The sequence below is a fragment of the Gymnogyps californianus genome, chromosome 20 (genome assembly GCF_018139145.2).
Source record: "Gymnogyps californianus isolate 813 chromosome 20, ASM1813914v2, whole genome shotgun sequence".
Classification (NCBI taxonomy): domain Eukaryota; kingdom Metazoa; phylum Chordata; class Aves; order Accipitriformes; family Cathartidae; genus Gymnogyps; species Gymnogyps californianus.
This window is the reverse complement of record NC_059490.1, coordinates 8,116,914-8,137,057: the sequence shown is the minus strand read 5'-3', so window position 1 is coordinate 8,137,057 and position 20,144 is coordinate 8,116,914. Positions and strand designations below refer to the sequence as shown.

Here is a 20,144-nt window from a genome sequence, read left to right as displayed (position 1 = left end):
AGGTAATTCAGCTAGCACTTACTCCGTTCGGTAGATCTGACACATGTAACTGACTCTTCACAGTCCCAGCGGATTGTCACAGAGCTCAAACAGCACTGAGTCATACTAGCATGGACTCCATGGACGCACCCATTAGTTAAATATTGGTCTCAGCCACGGCATAGTAACTGGGTAACACATTGGCGTGACCTTCTGCATTCCTGCAATAAACCTCTTCGATTATGCCAAGCAGAAGACTTGCACAGCTTCCGTATCCTGCTTCAGGGCATCCCTAGTATTATTTTGATTTCATAAACTGTAATCAAACTAAGCCTGCAAAGGTCAAGTCAGGCCATTATATAACTTTTCTGATTGTTTTTTAAAAATACAAATGCAAGAAAATGTTTCATGCCTAAACTATGGAGTCTTACTCCTTAAGTGCATTTTGTCCCATCTTTGGGTAGCCCTTAAAAGCTATTTTGTGTACATTTTCATCAGATGGAACAATATGAATAAGACATTTCTAGACTGTATATAGAAATTCAGTGTTGCCTTTAAGTTGCTGATGCATTTGGCTCGCCTTCCAGGCTCTTTTGGCATATGAGAAGCTGCTCTGATACTTTTATGCTGTATGTCGTCACTCTGACACATTTTCTGTCTTCAAACTGTGGAAAATTATGAGCTCTTTGGGGGTTTGATTTAGATGCCTGCTGTAGGAACAGTAAATTCAACTCTTCCCAGATGATTCAGTATGAACTTTGATTAATTTGGAGGATGCTGAGGCATATTTTGGGGTGTTTTTTTCTTTTTGTTCCACTTCCCATCATGAACATCTTTCTTTACTAGGTAAGGAAACTGAAGTGGAGTGTAAGAGCAGCAGTGACTGCTTTTGGGACACGAGTTAAGCTTAATTATAAAAAATACCTTGTGTTTAACTATGTTAAAACCTGCAACAATGTAAAAGCATGAATACTTGAACTGAAAGATTTTTTTTGTAGGGCAGGATGGTGTTTATAACATGTTGATACAATGCCTAGCATACTGAGGCTAGGCCCTCTGGGCGCTACCGTGATACAGATACTATCTGTAATGTATGTAAGAAGGAGAAGGGGTTTTGTTGTTTGGGGGGGGTTTTTTGAACATTTGTTTAATTCTCTAAATTACGTTCATTTTAATTTTAGGTTTAATATGCCGTGCACTGCCTAGGGGTAGCCCACATGCTGAACTAAAAGAGAGAACGGTGTTGTCTGGCTCTATAATGCAAGGTAAAGTATTGCAAGTTTAGAAGGCAAGCATTAATTACATCCTCAAAAATCTGGATTTCTGAACCTTTAAAGTGTTATTAACAATGGTAGCTGTATTAAAGGTGGAGCTTATTTTATTAAACATGTTTTCAGAGCATAAATCAGCAGCTTTCTGATATGCTGTATACAAAGCTAGTGTGTAAACATAGCATTTTATTTCTTTTTGGAAAATAGGCTTTTTTTAATATGAATACTTTTTTTTTTTTAAATGAACACTAACAATTCCCCAGACCTCTGAAGATGTATGCTATTTCCTTTATTTCAGCATCTGAAATAACTTGGGATGCTTTCAGTAATATACTGAATATTTGTTCAGTATTATTTTTGTGGCAATTTTTTAGTCTTCAGAATATATTATCGTAGACTGTAGCAAACCAAAGTTCCAGTATTATGACATGTAGTTACTCTGTTTATGAAAAAAGAGACTTAGTAATTATTAATATCAGTAATGTGACTCTTTCTTTCTATAAAAGGCACACCAAGAGCAACAGCTGAAAGTTTTGAAGAAGGTTTGAAATACCCTAAACAGATTAAGAGAGAGTCACCTCCCATAAGGACATTTGAAGGAGCCATTACTAAGGGGAAACCATATGATGGAGTCACTACTATAAAAGAAATGGGTCGTTCCATCCATGAAATCCCAAGACAGGACCTATTAAGCCAGGAGAGTCGCAAGACTCCTGAAATGGTGCAGACGACCAGGCCAATCATAGAAGGCTCCATATCTCAGGTAAATACAAAAAGCACTACTAGACTCATACAGTTGCTTACAGGCTCAGTAGTGAATCAATTCAGGATATTTGAATAATGACAAATGGGAGTGGGACAGGTTGTTTTGATTTAAGAAAGCCACCAACTTACAAAACTTAAAAAATATTTTCTGTGTATAAGAAAAATCCTGACACTTCACCTGTGGGGAACACACTTGCAAGCAAATGTGAGCGAACTGACAAGTAACAATCACTAGGATCCAGTTGTATTCTGTGCTAATGTGATAGAAGCAATGACCTACGATATCAGCAATGTGAGTTTTTTAGCACGAGTGAAACATTGGCAGGATAACGTTGCCTGATCTTTTTCTCCTTTTCAGGGCACACCCATAAAATATGAAAGCAACTCTGGCCAGTCTGCCATCAAACACAATGTAAAATCTTTAATCACTGGACCAAGCAAGCTACCACGTGGAATGCCTCAGCTGGAAATGGTGCCAGAAAACGTGAAGGTGGTGGAGCGAGGAAAATATGAAGATGTGAAGACCGGGGATGCAGTACGTTCCCGTCACACGTCAGTAGTCAGCTCTGGTCCCTCTGTTCTCAGGTCAACTCTTCATGAAACTCCTAAATCACAGCTGAGCCCTGGGATTTATGATGATACCAATGCTCGGAGGACACCTGTGAACTATCAGAGTCCAATGTCCAGGAGTTCACCTATGATGAATAGAGTTAGTGAGGGTATGTTTTTCCTATCCAGAGTAAGACAAGAAGTTTCAATAATTTAATTTTAAACTTACTTTTAAACTGGTTTATGTAATCCATTCTACTTTCTTTTATTCTAATGGCTTCTGTCAATTTGGAGGGTGGCTAGAAGGAATTTTAGAAGGCTGTAAGCTGTTAATTGAAATAAGAAAATGAAAATCTTCCATATTGTAACACGGAGGTGGGAAGGCAATTCAATCTCAATGTGCATTTGATTATGAATCCCATTGAAAGTGTAACCTACAAGGGTAATGTTTTAAGGGCAGAAGCTGTTCCTGAATTATAGAGGTATCTAGATGAGGAAGATAATATGGTGAAGTGTAAGCAATCTTAGTTTTAGGATTTAGATTTTTCACCAGAAATAGTTTGTGATATAAAATATTCTCTGTGATTTATTGTATCAGATTGCAGGGTCCTCTAGAACATTCCTTGGGAGCCAGTGTATACTTACAGCTGAATTTTCTATTGAAAAATATGCATTTTATTAATTTGGGTTCTTCATTGTTTTTAGCTGGAATATCTTCTGGGAAGCCAGCAAATCACGAAAGGAAAAACACACTTACTCCGACACAAAGGGAGAGTGTGCCAGCAAAATCTCCAGTGCCAGGGGTTGATCCTGTAGTGACTCACAGTCCTTTTGACCCCCATCACAGAGGAGCAACTCCTGAAGTCTATAGGAGTCACCTCCCTCCTCATTTAGATCCTGCTATGCCATTTCACAGGGCTCTGGATCCTGGTAAATATGTTTGTGTTTGGTTTTCTTAGTTTTAGAAGGATTGTATGCTTTGATGCACAGAAAAGATACCTTTAAAAGGCAATTATCAATGACCAGATATAATTTATAAGAGGTTATATATATACACTGTTGTGGTTTGATTTCAGTTTAGTGGGGGGTTTAATATCTAACCAGGAAACTTGCTAAAATATTATTGTATAATACTGTAACTTTGTTTTTAGAAGCTGCCAGGTTGCTTCTGTTTTGTTAAAAAGTTCAGACAGTATTTTTAGATACATATTTGTGAAATATATTCAAAGCTTTCAGGAAAGCTATGCAAAGAAGGATGTGCTATAGAATTAAAGTGTAATCAGGACCCCTCTGTTCAGGACCATGATTCATTCTTACTGAGGGATTATCAGGTTATCCCTGGTTGATATTTAGACTTCCTTTTAACCTATCCATCAGTCCACTTCTGTGAGGTATTTTAACCTTCTTTAGGTATTTCAGCCCTTCACATCTTCAGAACTTCAGGATTTATATTTTTAATAAAGTCTCTTCTCTAATGCATATCTCCAATCTGGATTATTTAGCTTTTTCTGTCTGCATACAGTGCATAAATTCAATAAAACATCGGTATTAAAATGCTATTTTAATTCATTTGGCACTGGCTAGAGAGAGTTGATAGCACTTCTCATTGAAGCTATATAAACATGTGAAACTTTCATTTGATATCACCCACACTGCTTCCTAAATCATCTTTTTTTCCCTCCTTCACCCTCAGCTGCTGCTGCTTACCTGTTCCAAAGGCAGCTCTCACCCACCCCAGGCTACCCAAGTCAGTATCAGCTTTACGCAATGGAGAATACACGGCAGACAATCCTAAATGACTACATTACCTCACAGCAGATGCAAGTCAATTTACGTCCTGATGTAACGAGAGGATTATCTCCTAGAGAGCAAACTTTAGCTCTCCCATATGCAGGAGCAAGAGGTATGCCTGTGTTTTTTCTGATGTTCTTCAAAATGTGTTTTGGATATGCAGTGTGGTTTGGTTGATTGGTTGGTTTGTTTTGTTACTGCTTATAAATATATGTGTTTGTATGGATGGATGCATGCATGGATATGTATAGATGTGTTTGCAAATGAGTTGTCATACATCTAACTGGCTTTTGTGGATATAAAGGAAAACTACGGATGTAGTCAATATTGTTAAAGGGAAGGCTGTAAGACAGTGCTCAAGAAGCTAGACTTTTATGCTAGTTTAAATTGATATTCAGAAGCATATTTAACTCATCTTCAAACTTCAGAAAAGAGAATTATATCAAAATGAGAGCTTCTTCAAAATGAAAATAAAAGCAACAGCTAAAAGGGTAAGGTTTGTGAAAAACATGGTGATTGTTTAAAGATGTTATGTTAGAGAGTTAGCAAACCTGTGTGACCTGTTACAGGGTGGGGAAAAGCCTAAATCAATCTGGACATTTAACAGCAGCAGGAAGGAGCTATTAAAAGTAAAAAGACATCTTGCAAAAGTGTAACTCCTCAAACAAAGAAAATTGAAATCTTGACAAGTTAAATGTAAGACCATAAAGGTCAGAAAAATTGAGGAACAATTTATAAAGCCAAATGAACTAGTAACTTCTTCAGATACACCAGAAGCAAGAAACTTGGCAAAGAAACTGTAGGAACTGATAAATCATCAAAACTCAGAAGTAATGCTTTAGAAGATAAGGCTATTACAAAAAAGCAAAGCAGCTTCTTTGCAACTGTGTTCACTGTGGAGAGGTTTATATTTCTGTGATGGAGACTTTCTTTATGAGTTTGAAGAACTCTTTCACATTGAAATGTTGAGCAAAGTCTTAGAACAAAAAATAAAATTAATAGTTACGAATCCCTGGGGTTACATGGCATTCTCCCAGGAGTTACAAACCTAACAGGAAACAGTCAATCTACCAGCTTGGTTACTGGATATGTTAATCTGTCTATCGCTTAAATTGGGTTTGATAGTTATTGGTAGAACGGAAGATAGCAAACATGAGGGAATTAGGCTGGTAGGACTAATTATCTTGGGGATAAGACAGAAGATCTTGTAGTGTTTGAATTGGTTGGAAAAGAAAGGACAAGCGGTTTTTGTAGTAGGGGAAGTTATATTGGAGTTCCAGTGGGACCTGTGCATTTCAACATTTCATTTCATTTTATTAATATAAAAGCTCTGGAAAAGGGAGTGAATGATGTTGGGTAATACCATTTTGCTAAAAGATGGGATTATAGAGTGGAGGTGAAGTGTATTTTTCCGAAGGGCAATTAAAGGAAGTGCTAGAAATGCACTGATTTAGTATGTTCCTAAATTGCTGATTGCCAGGTCTAAGAGAGTTTAACCAGCTGGAATATAGTTCTGCACTTGCATTATTCTTATATTTTTTCCACTAAACATTCACTGCTGACCATTATCAATGAACAGAATATATAATGTGTGGACCATTGGTCTGTCCTTGAATGGCCATTCTTACATGTGTCATCTCCTAACAGGAATTATTGACCTGAACAATATGGCTCCCACTATCTTAGTGCCTCATCCTGGAGGAACAAGCACACCACCCATGGAGAGAATCACATATATCCCCGGTACCCAGCTTACGTTCCCTCCCAGGCCTTACAATCCTGCTTCTCTGTCACCAGGTAAGAGCTCTTACGATTTGGTGATGTCTCTAATCATCTGACTGCTGAGATAATTGACCATCTTTATTTAGCTTTCATTAATGTCATGTTTTGATGTTTTCTCAGGCGATGCTTTTTGCATGCACTTCTCACTTGGATAACAAAGGTTTTCTTAATGATATCCTTCATAGTTATATTAGCAGCTGAAGGAGCGCTGACAAATTCAGAATTTGCCTCATTCTGTCAGGTCTTTATTTATAGTCGTTTGATTATGAATTCACCAACCTTGTATTACACGTGTTGAAGGGTGGAATTTGGGTCTATAAGCTGTCTAGTTGCTAACTGTATAGAAACCACTTTGGTAAAAAGCTGTTGAGCATTCTGCTGTCACTGTATGTTAAGCTTTTGTCTTCCTAGGTAAGGGGATAGTCTTGAGTGGAATGAAAATGTATTTGGGAAATTTTGCTGTAAGTGGATGGCAGAATATATTGGCAAGTGTTTACATCAAATTATGCTTAACTTGAGTATCTCTTTTTGCTACTTCATTTTATCTTGTGGACCTTCCAGGACACCCTACGCACCTGGCAGCTTCTGCAGCTGCAAATGCTGAAAGGGAACGGGAAAGGGAGAGGGAGAAGGAACGGGAAAGGGAGAGGGAACGTGAGCGAGAGCGAGAACGAGAGAGGGAGAGAATAGCTTCAGTCCCTACTGAACTTTATCTTCGACCAGGTGAGTGCACATTGCTACGTTTGGATCAGTTGTCTTGTAGACTGTAACTGCTCATTTCCTATAGCCACTGTTAGCAACATGCAGCTTATTAACAACACATTACACAGTTTGATTTTAGTCTGCACTTAAGGCAGGTTCCTATTACCTAGCAGTTCTGGTCATAATTGCAACTTTCGCGAGTACCAGGCTTCTTGATCTTTCTCTCATAGCAATGTCGTACCTAGGGAATGGTGTGAATCCCAGTTATTGCTAGCACAACTTGCATGTCATTTAGAGCATTGTAAACAGAATGCTACCATTTAAACCTTTAAAACATACAGTCACATCTAGAGTGGTGGAGACAACTGGGAAAGGATGTGGAGGAGACAGCATCGATACATAGTTCTGCATTGTTATAAGAGTGATCTATATATATTTTTTGTTTGTTCCCCTCCACTCTGTGTTCTGCAGGTACAGAGCAGCCTGGCAGACCTGGCAGTCATGGATATGTTCGGTCCCCATCCCCTTCAGTTAGAAGCCAGGAAAACATACTGCAGCAAAGGCCTAGTATTTTTCAAGGAACCAACGGGACAAGTGTAATCACACCTTTGGATCCTGCTGCTCAGCTACGTATCATGTATGTTTTATAAGTTACTCTGGCAGAGATATCTGTTCTAATATTTGAGCTTATTAAAAGGTGCATTTAGCCTGAGGAAAATACTACAAGATGAGGATATACCACTATCTGATTGCTCTTGGATTTATCGGAAATGATCCAATGCATTTTCACCAGTCCAGTTTGGATAGAAATCAGGGTCACAAAAGCTTTGCTTTGTTGTACACATGATATGGCTCTAGTTCTTTTTTTCATGTGATGTAATTCAGAATATTCAATGTTTGCCAACAGGCAGCTCACCCCTGGAGCTCCCTCTATTACTCAAGGGTTGCCAGCTTCCCGTTACAATACTGCTGCTGATGCCCTTGCAGCACTAGTAGATGCTGCAGCCTCTGCTCCTCAGATGGAAGTTGCCAAAGCAAAAGAGAACAAGCACGAAGGAACCAGGATAGAAGAGAATATGGGACGCCGATCAGCTGTGGTTACTGAACAGCAGCAGATGGAACAGAAGACACTGGAGGTAGAAAAGAGGCCTGTCCAGTGCCCCTATACATCTGCAAATTTTTCTGGTGGCAAGTCCCAGGGACAGTCTTCATCAGTAGTCTATTCAGAGGCTGGTAAAGAGAAAGGACCTCCTCCTAAATCCAGGTACGAGGAAGAGCTGAGAACTCGAGGAAAGACCACAATTACTGCTGCTAACTTCATAGATGTGATCATCACTCGACAGATTGCTTCGGACAAAGATGCACGAGATAGGGGCTCTCAAAGTTCAGATTCTTCCAGTAGTTGTACGTATCTTAGTAACTATCTACTTCTTTGCTGTCTGTCTTAGCCTTTTAGGGAAATAATAAGATGGGAGATGGTTCTGATGTTTAATGATAAAATATTCAGCTCTACACAGTAGAAACAGTTCATAGACAAATACAGTTTTTGCATATAGTGACTCAAGATTCTTGCAATATCAGAGTTGTTTTCTTTATTCGGATTCCGTGCTACAACATGAAATGCAGGATAATAAGACTAACCTTATCAGAAGTCAGGAAACCTAAATTTACTTGGTTTACATTGGAACACTGTTTCGTGGAAGTATTTCTATCACCATGGTTGTCATGAGAAAAAGACAGTGTTTTGGCTTTCATTTCCCTGGTGTCATTTTAATGGAAGCACTAGTGTTGCTATGTATAGGCAACAAAAATTTTCTGTGATATTTACACCTTATTCCACAACCTTTGCTTGATATTCAGTATCTTCCCACCGGTATGAAGCTCCTGGAGATGCCATTGAGGTGATTAGCCCTGCAAATTCACCTGTACCTACTCAAGAAAAGCTACAGCCGTATCAACAAGAGACACCTAAACCAAGCCAGGCAGAGAGTAAGTTTATCTGCATATGCAAATATTCTCACAATTATCTTGCTTATATTTACCAGCTCCATGAACTCATAATAAAGTTAAAATATCTTGGGAGTCTTTAAGTCACTGCTTACTACATTCTTAGCTTTTCAGAAACTTCTGTTGGAAGTATGTTGTTGCAGTGATCTTGTGGAAAAACTAGAGCAAATGTATTGGAACTGACACTTGGCATTAAACAGAGCTACTTTACATTACAGTGTAGCTGATTTAATAAGAAATCTATTTTCAATATAGTCTTTAAAAGTACTGCATATTCGTGTTGATGCCCACAATTTTTTACCTATTAGTAAAGCTCAAACTGTTACAGTACAGTTTGCAGGTGAGAAATGAGCTGAAATTCACCTGCATTGTGGAATGAAGCTTTATGTACCTATTCTACATTGTAGGACCTATATGTGAAGGGGGAAAAGGTGGTTATCACACAGGATACCTAAAATCTAATGTAGAAACGCCTCATCTTTTTAATTTGTAAGCACAGAACTTTCAAACCTTGAAGCTTCAGTAATACCGTCTTAACAGACTGACCTTTTCTTCTTCAACTAGGTGACCCAAACAGGCAATATGAGGGGCCGATTCACCGCTATAGGACACAACAGGAACCCCCTTCACCCCAACAACCTCCGCCTCCCTCTTCCCAAGCAGAAGGGATGGCACATGTGCCCCGGACCCATCGACTTATCACCCTTGCTGATCACATCTGTGTAGGTTTATTTGCATGCATCTTTTCAGATGTGAAAAGTTGTATTTTGATGATGAAAACAGGTTCTGGAACATAGTACCAATTCTGTAATTATTAGTTTTACTTGAGGATATTATACAATAATGTGTCTGAACTTATAATAATCTCATTTCTTGCAATCAGTCTCATATTCATCTAGCTCATGAATACGTACGCTCTGGCCAACATCTGACCAAGGTCTCTTTTCTATTTTTTTGGCCACAATCAGCAAATTATTACACAAGACTTTGCTAGAAACCAAGCAGCTTCTCAGGCCTCTTTGCAGCCTCCCACCACTACATTCCAGAATTCCACCCCTGCTCCAACGCCTGTTTCTACCCGGGCAAAGACATCGAATCGCTACAGCCCTGAGTCACAGTCACAGTCTGTCCACCATCAGCGGCCGGGTGCTAGAGTGTCGCCTGAAAACCTGTCTGACAAGTCCAGGGGAAGGTAACGCATGTATTCAGTTTAACTGCAAATTTAATGCCCAAATATGATATTTCTAAAAAATAGCGCAGTAATCTTGATGTAGATCAGAAGTAGAGGTATCTTTTGGTCTTTTTTTAGGCAACGTCTGTCTTGCACTGTTTTTGACAATTGCTTGGCTCCATAACATAGCTTATAACTGTTTTCCCTTCACTACGTATGCTTCATTTCCAGTCTTTAGAGGGGTAAAGATGTTTAATTATTTAGAACTTATCAGAGTCATTATGGACAATTCAAAGTCATCTTTTTGAGATTGCCAAGCATACTAAAGCATGTAACATATATAACTAGACATAAGTAGTTATGTAACAACTGGAATCAATTACATGTGTTAACTACTGCTTTACATGCATTAAGAGTACTTATCTGTCTCTGAATTATGGATGTAGACCTGGAAAATCTCCAGAGAGGAGTCATGTCTCTTCAGAGCCCTATGAGCCAATCTCACCACCTCAGGTCCCGGTTGTACATGAGAAACAGGAAAATGTTCTTTTGCTTTCCCAAAGAACTGAGCCTACTGAACAGAGGTATGTGTAGAACTGAATTTTAAAAACATTATTCTGGATCTTTGTGCTGCAAACAGTATCTTTATTAAAGAGCAGTTTAAGAGATCTTCCTCTGGTATCACAGGCAAGTTGTTAATCACTGTTGACCCTTTTGCATTCAAAACTTGTTACTTGGGAGATGCTTTGGGAAGCCTGAGTGAAACGTCATCTGTATGTGTTCTGTCTAAGTTTCTTGGTGCAAGCAGTGTGTTCTATGTCATATCTGATAGAAAACATTATAAGAAAACTCCTTACGGGTGCCAGTTCTATAAAACTGAAGTGGTTTTCGGGAAAGGTCCATTTTTCTACAATTTTTATTAAATAATTCAGGCTTCTGCTGCCTGATCAGCTTCCTGCGTACTGTCCTGGTGAAGTGTGGAGGAACCCAGGCTTCCAACACTCATGATTCTAGAGCAGCTTATCACATGAAATACCGCTAAGCTAAGGAGCTTAATTTCCAGGAGGCGTGAAGGTGGGGCGTCGGGAGGTCCATGTGTTGGGCAGCCCTGTTTCCCAGGGCTATTTGTCAGTCTGCCAGATCTGCAACATAAAACTACATGGGATCCCTGGCAGACTGTATCAGTGCTGGTGTCTTCAAACATCTGGTAGATGCGCGTTGGAATGGATGCTTCTGTCATTTGCTCTGCTGCCTGCTGAAGAGGGAATAGCACCCAATGTGCTCACCATGTACTTAAGGCTCATGCTGGTGAACCTGATTCTTTTTTTCTTGGGTTTCCCCCCCCCCACACACACACACTCTGCAGTTGCTGGCAGGGTTGTTACAGTCTGTGATGCATGTTAGCTAGATGTGAAGGGATTTTCAGGAACGTGGCAGGGAAGATTGTACTTTTTAGAATTTTAAAGATCTTTGCCTAGGAAACCTAGAATCTTTGTCTCTTTTACTTTATTTTTAGATGATTTTTTAAAGTCAAGTATGGGGTGGGTTTTTGCTTTTGTTGTTTTTTTTGTTTTGTTTTGTTTTTAAATTAAAGCTGATTTGCCAGATTGCTGCTGCTTAAACAAACTCAAGTATTCTAAGCGCCACAGTGAACATACAGTTGATCATTTTCATCCACTTCTGAAAACAGTGCAAGTTGTTCATGACCCTGGTATTAGCTTAGATTTTTCACCTGAATTTCCTCATGCTTTAGTTTGGTTTTTTTTTTCCTTAAAATTCTGTGATTGGAATACTACTGCTTTTATCATCTTTATAAACAGCCTAAAATTTGCATATTTTAAGATCTGAAGATAAAATGCATCCCTTGTCAGTTTGACATTTACTTCAGCAATTTTTTTACACTAACGTGACAGAAATTATGTGCAGAAAGTGTGCCAGCTACTATGAATGTAAAATTGATAAGGGGTATGAAATGCAGAACGTGGATCCCAGTCTGAATTTGTGCCATAGAGCAAGGATGGCTAACTGGCTGCTCTTGAGGCAGATTCCAGTCCATAAGGTTATTTTACCTGGTTTCTAAGAATGCCTGAAATAGCTTATTTGCTTGGACTTTGTGTGACAGGGTGGGTGAGCAGACTTAAAAAGAAATACATCCTTTTTAGTGGCATACTGGGGACAAGAGTGGGGAGAAGATGATGATTGTAAATAGGAGGAGCAGCAGCTAGGATGAGTATTTAGGCTTCTAGCTTAAACATTTCGTCACCTACTGATTTGCAGTGCAAACTTCAGCCAGCATGCAGGTTGCAAGGCAGAAGTAGACACCCCTGAGATAATTTGTAAGAGCATCGTCTCTGTACCACGCTCCAGCACAGACAATGACATGGTCACTTTTTCTGTGAGCTGTAGAATCTTAAACCCTGTTACCTGGATAAAGCAGATGTTGTTGGAGAGTCATTAGACTTGTCTAGTCCCCAAAATCAGGCTGAGGAAAGAGTCTTAAAGCTCGTATGAATGTTGGTGGTTTCTGCCTGACTGCTTTTGGAAAGATTTAAATGTATATCTTGAAAAATGTTCTCTCTCTTTGACACGTGTTGGTCTTGGCAGGACTGACTCTCGCTCTCCAGGTAGTATAAGCTACCTGCCTTCGTTTTTCACCAAACTTGAGAACACTTCACCAATGGTAAAATCCAAGAAACAGGAGATATTTCGAAAGCTGAACTCATCTGGTGGAGGTGACTCTGACATGGGTATGCAGGACTTGCCTTTTCACTGAATTTTTCCAGCTTAGGCTTTACGTGACTGCCATCCACAGATGTCCTAACCTAAATATGTTTCAAATAACATATGAATGAATATAGATCTATGAATATAAAACACATGTATAATAATTTATGACCAAAGAACTAGAAGATTGTTAGACTTTTTCCTTTTTTTTTTCCTTTTTTTTAATGCTGGTGTATGTAGGACTGTCACATTTAAGCTTTTTTAACACTTAATTTGAGAGATGGAAATGGTTTCTGAAAACCATGGAAATAACACATAATTACAAGAGAGTTGTTAAAACCTGACATTATTCTAGTTAACTTTGTGTCTGTGGTTTGCTTCATATCAACATTAACTACTACACATTTTCCTTTTTGGAAAGGTGTCTTGAAACTGAATGTTTTGTGTTTTCTTGGCCCTTATGATTATGGCTGTTAAAAAGACATATTTTAATATAGTTTCAGTAATGGATGCTGACATGGTGGAATATGATACCAGAACTGTATTTTTTTTTTTCTCTTGGAAACCTTAACAGAACTTTGTATCAAAATTATCAGTAGTGAGAGTTTAAGCTGTTTATGAACTCTGTACCTAATAGAAAGTGTGTATTTGAAAGTGAATGCTCTTGCATTGAGCAACAAATTAATCTCATTCTGAGAAATAAGGCTGTGTCAGTAAGGGTTGCATTATTCTTTTTATTGGATCCCCATTGTGTGCATGATAGATTTTGCTCTGTTGAAAACTTCATGTGCATGCTTGGCATACAAGCACACTTTCCATTGCTGCCAATAATGTTTTCATTTATATATTGAATTCAGTGTTATGGTTTAAAATCTTTATTCTCAAATTGGACGTAATATAGGTAATGGGGGGGTCAGGGTGGTTTAACCACTCCAGAGTTGTTGCCATTTATTTTTTTAATACATACAAATACTCAGACTGCAAGGTTCATATGTTAAAATTTGTATTTAGGGAATCAAATGCAGCTTTGCATTATAAAGTACATAGCTTGTGAAATTTCAAAAAGTCAGTCTGCCTCCTGAAGTAACATCTTTAAAAGAAGGTTAGCAATGACCACGTAAGATACTTTTACCCTGGTATAGATCGTTTTCCTGAGAATACATAGGTGCACATTCATCTTAGAAGATTGAGAAGGAAGAAACGAACATTGAAAATAGTTCAAAAGTAATTATACCTTGTGCATTAGGACTAGTAGTGATCACTTATAGTGATCATCAGTACTGAAAAACTCAATGAAATGTTGTGTTTTAATTGCAGCAACTGCTCAGCCAGGGACTGAAATATTCAATTTGCCAGCAGTCACTACCTCAGGTAAGTTTTTCAGTAAAAGAAACAACATATGTTTCAGAAAAAGTAAACTAATGTAATATGTTTTATTTATATGCTTTGGGGAGTCCAGTAAATGAGGAAGATGATGAAAATTTAAAAGGTAATATCCTACAGGAAAACTTGTTCCCTGTATCGTAGGGAAAAGCAAAATGACCAAAAGAAGTTTCAGAAAAAATTTAAATGGGAACTTAAGCAAGAATGATTTATTTCTGTGTGCTCTGCAAATCTTACACAGAGGTAGAAGTCATGAAATTGGTTAGCATCTCACTTAAATAGAATTTAAATATAGTGTAGTTCAACAAAACTTGAGCTTAGTTTATCAAATGCAATTTACTTTGTAAAGCAGGGTATTTAAAATACTGACTATTTTTTTTTTCCTATGATAAATGCATAATAAAACCCACCAACTTTCTATGAGACAAGGAAATTAAATATAACCCATACTTTTACTGTGTTAGAGGCAAGTGAGGCAGAGAATTGAACTGAAATGTGGGAGATAAGAACTGCTATATCTGAATCTTGAGTTGTACCCCAGATTGACTTTACATGATTTTGGGCAGTTGCTGCCCCTTGTAGTACAGTGCTTCTGTCTTTTAAATGGAGAAAGTACTGATCTCCATTAATTTAGATGGAAGACAAGCTTTTGGAATAACTATTTGCCACGTATCACACTTCATAAGACAAATTAGTATGGATTATTAATGCGAGAAGTATTCTTCTGGTCTCTTCTCTTAGAACTGAATAGTAGCTGCAGATTTTACTTAATATGCTATCACAATCAGCATGCTCAGCTTCCTTTGCTATTTAAAAAAAAAAGAACAGAACAAACAGTAAAATTTTCCCTCTTGCAAAGAGCCTGACATTCAGTGGCACTACTGACATAGCTCTTCAGTGTTTGCTGGCATGTCTAACTTGTAGCCATTGTGAGCTGCTTTGGAGCATGTAGCTTTGCATTTAAAAAAATTTCATCTTTGTTTTTTTCCTCCCACCTTTCTGCCTCTCTCTAAAATCTTTTCCCATATCCCTTTGTAATTTCTCTGAGACATGTTTTTTGCCTCCCCTCCCACCTTTCCCTGTATGTTTTCTTTTATCTCCCAGGTGCAGTCAGTTCTAGGGGTCATTCCTTTGCAGATCCTGCCAGTAATCTGGGTCTGGAAGACATTATTAGGAAAGCACTGATGGGAAACTTTGATGACAAGAGCGAGGAGCATGGAGTTGTAATGTCACAATCTATTGCGGTAGCACCCGGCAGTTCCAGTGCTGCAGTATCAGCAAGTAATGAGACGCGTAGGGAAGAAGCTAATCCATCGCCAAATTCAGGTGAGGTATTGCAACTCCTAAATATTTCATGGTCTTAAAGAAAAAAATAAATTAAGGGTTTGGATAAACTTGGTGTCACTGAACATCACTGTCTTTCCTCTGGAAGTGATAGAGATGGTGTTTCCATTCCCTCTAGTGGTCCTGGCTTTCAGAATGGTGCTGGTGACTTCAGGAGCATTAGCCAGTATTTCTTAGAGAATGACAACACTGATGAAACGGGGAAGAGATAACAGGGTGTATTAGATACCTGAAGCTTCTCAGTGGTTTGATGAAAATGCATGTGTAGTGCATCACCTGTAAGGAACACATGACAGTGGGAGCTAGCCTGAACTGAAAACACCTCCCTTCCTAAAAATGGAAATATAACTCCGTTGTGATAAGAGTAGGGATTTTCTAGCAATACTGGCTTAGAAGACTAGCCTATACGGTCACTAATTGTAGTAAATGAGCATTCCAGAAGGCACCAGTGTGAAACTCCTGTTTGGGGCTATGTGATAATTTATAGAAACAAACATACAGAGGCTAAAACACAGTGTAACGTTTTTGTAAAATCTGTCCCTTCTATTTCCAGGAGGGGGAGTGAGCAAGCAGAAGCTAATTGGCAAGTCCAATAGTAGGAAATCTAAGTCTCCGATTCCTGGACAGGGATATTTGGGAACTGAAAGACCTTCTTCTGTCTCATCTGTACATTCAGAAGGGGACTACCACAGACAGACTCCAGTGTGGGCCTGGGAAGATAGGCCTTCATCAACAGGTGAGAAATGGGTTTCTTTCAAACTTAACAAACCAGATGTGATATTTGTAGAAAGGCCAGATGTAGGCATACTATAACACTGGTATATTGGTCAAAAGTTTACAGCATATGAGGATTTTCTGAAACAGATTTTCTGCTAGTTGTCACAATCAAAATCAGAGTATCTTTCAGATACAGATCTCTTAGAACAGCTCATGTTTTTGACTTGGAGAAACTCTCTTTGGTTCAGGTTCAACACAGTTTCCTTACAACCCGTTGACGATGAGGATGCTCAGCAGTACACCGCCAACATCCATTGCGTGTGCCCCACCGTCCATGAGCCAAGCAACCACTCACCAACAGAACAGGATATGGGAGCGAGAGCCTGCACCACTGCTTTCAGCACAATACGAGACTCTGTCTGACAGTGATGACTGAACTATGCAGATTTTATTTTTTTTTTTAATTTGCGGGTCAAAAAAAGAAATCTATTTTTGACTTGTGCCCATAGAGACTTTCCAAGAGAGCAAGGGCCACACAATGAAGAATTGATGGAGAGTCCGTTAAATGCCTTCTGCACAGGCCATATGTTGGAGGATCGTGATCAAGAAGGTTGACTTACTAAAGATAAATATGTAAAGAGTTTTTAAAAATGTGGACTATTCCTGTTCTACATCTATTTGTAAAGAAAACCATAATGTCTTTAAATCATTCTTCTGTAAATAGAGAGTACTTTTTGCAGTGTTTTTTCCCTTGCTATAGTATCTGGTGTACTTATGTTCAAATCATTGCCTAAACTTTGGGGGTCATTTTGTAATTTTTTTTTTTAAGCATTTTCTCCAGTGTAGAGTACTCTTCATAACCCTAGCCTCCCTACCAGCCTAGCTTAACCATAACCCTAGCTTCCCAACCAGCCTAGCATCATTGCCCATTTAATGCCGTGCCACTTCTTGCAGGCATTGTGCTTTTATATGATTTTTTTCCCTAGACACACTTTCTCAGTGGTGTTCAAGCTCTTGTGAAAATGTTGATTTTTAAGACTGACCCCTTAATGAATTCTGTACATTAACATAGTCCAGTTCGCTGGAATAAGATGATATATTTCTTTGAATTTTAAATTCTGCCACATTGTAAATTTTTGGTGCAGTTGGTTTTATTTAGCAACACTGCAGAAATATTATTGCATGGGTATGTTATGGTTCATTTTTAAAAGGATAAAAAAAACCGAACAGCTTCTGGAGGCATACCTCACTGTTATGCACACTGGGAATTTTAACTGTGCCCCAAAAGCCTATCTTAGTGTTTTCTGTTTCTGCATTGTATGCAGTCAAAACAGGCTACTAAATTTTACTGTCACATTTAACCACAGCAAATGGCTTATCTGAACAGAGGCTCTGGGTGGGTTGATAAATTCTTTAAGAAGAAAAACCTCTACATCCCAAGTTTAAATAAAACAAAATGCTTTTATAGAATAATTGAGCGACACGTGAGTCAACTACTTGGCTTCTGTTACAACCAGTTTGAAATAGGTACTGTGATTTTTACCTTTCTCCAGTCTGATTTTAAAATCTTTGTGTAATAATTATTTTAAAGTCTGCATCCCCATCCCAGTCCCTAGCCCTATAAGCAAGCTTTTGGTGGAAGTCCTTACAAATGCTTGGCTTAACTCCTAAAGTGTGCAATACTTGTTAGGGTGATTTTTATTTTTAAATTGTATATGGTACTAGGAGAGTCTCCTTAATCATTCATCTGCCAATGCCCACTATGATATGCTGGTAGCTCATGTATACATACATCTGGTTAGTGATACCGCAGGGTGTCCTGACATCCATCTTCAAAAGCATCTTATTTTTTTGCTGCACTGACCTCAGGAAGTGAATTTAAATCTTCCGGGGTAGAAGGACTGATTTACAGATAGCACTGAGCTGGGGGGTGGCATGGTCTGTCAGATTCCAAACTGCTTTTGCATCTCATTGATGAACAGAGTCTTTGCCTTGAAGTTACTTTCCAGTCAAAATATTTTTAATTTAACACTGTATTTGCGATACGTTGTATGGAAGGTATAATGCAGCTGTGTAACCTTAAGCCATGGAAGCTCTACATCTTATGGAAGGACTGTAATGGTCCAGTTACAAACAGGAAGAAGTACAGAACTATTTATCAATAGCAAAATTACTTTGAGTACTTCAGAGGAAAGCCTTTTTGGCCTAAGTGTGGGAAAGAAAAAATCCAGAGGAACTCATTTGGAAACTTGACACTGTGTTGCCAATACAGAATTATTTTGCTACATTTTAAACACTGCATCAAAGTAGATCAGTTGGCAGTCTTAAATCTCCTTGCAGTCTTTCTCTAAGAAAGATTTTTTTTCTCACCCGCCCATCCTTTACCCTTCTGGCTTACAGTAGTGAAGTTTTCATCCTGTTTGTAGACCTGTGCTCTTATTTTAACTTTTTTGTTCCCACAGCAACATATACTGGAAAACAAGTTGATCTGTCCTTTTTGTAGATTTAAATTTGGAGTGGAGAGTTAAGTTCCATTCTAAAACTCACTTGTTCTCACTTTCTTAGCGTAACAAATACAACATGAGAGGCATGTACAGACAACTGTCTTTGCTAACTGTACAGTAAGTATAGCATGTTCATTGCAAAGCTTCATGTTATTGCTGCTGCAGCAGCAAGATATCCACAGCAGGATAGTCACTTTCTCCTAAGATACAGCTTGAGTGGCATTTGCACATAAAATGTTGCTGCTTTTTTGTTTGTTATCCAAGTTCTAACTTCTCCAGTGTAAAAACCTCTCCAGAGCCTAAGTTAGGGTTTACCACAATTCCAGTAATCTTCAAGTATGGAATTACATCTGACCTGTTTCAAACAGGAAGGTGTTTGTAAATCATGTTTACAAAGTGTAGTTTACTACAAATTTTTAACTGATTTCTGATCAGCGCTTTCACAATGCTTTCATCTTGATATGTTTTGTGATTCTGATATGAAATCATTTAAGACTTGAAAAACCCATGCATCATAAAACTCAACTTCTTTTTTCCCACACAATGTCTTCAGTAGACAGTGACTTCTGGATTCAGACCAATCAATAAAGGGGATCAGTTCTCCATTTGCTTTTCCTGTGTCTCCCTCTTGTTTTGCAGCATCAAGCTATGTTCATGAGAACAGGCAAAACGCTTCCCTTAGGGGGTGCTGCAGGGTTCCCAGTTAACACTGCTGGAGTGTCTAAGGTCTGCCACTTAAAAACCAAAAACCAGAACTTTAAAGAAGATTGGCTCTAATGTGTTAGAGCCTTTCTGTTAGTACAAGCGTGCCTGTAACAGCCATATTTTTACTTCCTAGCTTGCTGAGAACAAAGCTGTATGTGTGACTTAAGTTTTTCCAGCTTCAGTGAACCTGCATGCCTCTTCTTAGCTCAAAGTGAAGCAGAGCTGAAGCCACTAATGCTACTGTAAGTAAACTAATGATGACGCAATTAACATAAAGGGTTGTACCAACCAGCTGAAGTTCTTACAAATGAGAGGTTACAATAATGCTTGGTTAGTGACAGAATTACAGTTAGGTCTACTATCCTAGCTAAATAGGGATTTGATAACTTCTGGTTTAATTCTCCTTTGTCTTTAACATTAGGCTTCCCTGCAGGGCAGAACTGAAAAATTCTGTTGTATAAGCAGGTTGTTCATACTAGATTCAGCTGAAGGCAGGTAGCTGACAAACCTGATGGTATGTACATACCATCTTTTCCAACAGGAAGCCTCAGCATTCTAGCACTGACCTATCCAAGAAAGGAGGACAGCTTTGGCACTTAGTGTGCTCTTGACTGGGGTAAGGTAGCCGAGTGTTTTATTTCTGACAACACCTCTGTTTTGGTAACATAGTCTCACCCCTCCTCTTAGAGGGCATGTTCTATCTTCAGATGCTAAACGCTTTGAAGAAAAACACTTGATCTTCAGGCAACC

At 38.6% G+C, this 20,144-nt stretch overlaps 1 protein-coding gene across 2 annotated transcripts in view; it reads left to right on the top strand.

Annotated features, from left to right (window-relative positions):
- Positions 1 to 19,132, top strand: part of NCOR1 (nuclear receptor corepressor 1) — a 74,109-nt gene extending 54,977 nt beyond the window's left edge. For both annotated transcript variants that reach the window (XM_050909165.1, XM_050909164.1), the window contains 18 exons: positions 1,161 to 1,244; positions 1,757 to 2,013; positions 2,374 to 2,734; positions 3,270 to 3,494; positions 4,258 to 4,467; positions 6,003 to 6,152; positions 6,699 to 6,860; positions 7,311 to 7,476; positions 7,747 to 8,243; positions 8,700 to 8,828; positions 9,411 to 9,568; positions 9,815 to 10,038; positions 10,464 to 10,601; positions 12,622 to 12,764; positions 14,059 to 14,112; positions 15,229 to 15,450; positions 16,022 to 16,204; positions 16,434 to 19,132. In XM_050909165.1, the coding sequence (XP_050765122.1) occupies positions 1,161 to 1,244; positions 1,757 to 2,013; positions 2,374 to 2,734; positions 3,270 to 3,494; positions 4,258 to 4,467; positions 6,003 to 6,152; positions 6,699 to 6,860; positions 7,311 to 7,476; positions 7,747 to 8,243; positions 8,700 to 8,828; positions 9,411 to 9,568; positions 9,815 to 10,038; positions 10,464 to 10,601; positions 12,622 to 12,764; positions 14,059 to 14,112; positions 15,229 to 15,450; positions 16,022 to 16,204; positions 16,434 to 16,621 (3,551 nt within the window). In that variant the 3' untranslated portion in view covers positions 16,622 to 19,132. The remainder of the gene's footprint in view (positions 1 to 1,160; positions 1,245 to 1,756; positions 2,014 to 2,373; positions 2,735 to 3,269; positions 3,495 to 4,257; positions 4,468 to 6,002; positions 6,153 to 6,698; positions 6,861 to 7,310; positions 7,477 to 7,746; positions 8,244 to 8,699; positions 8,829 to 9,410; positions 9,569 to 9,814; positions 10,039 to 10,463; positions 10,602 to 12,621; positions 12,765 to 14,058; positions 14,113 to 15,228; positions 15,451 to 16,021; positions 16,205 to 16,433) is intronic.
- Positions 19,133 to 20,144: the final 1,012 nt, after the last annotated feature.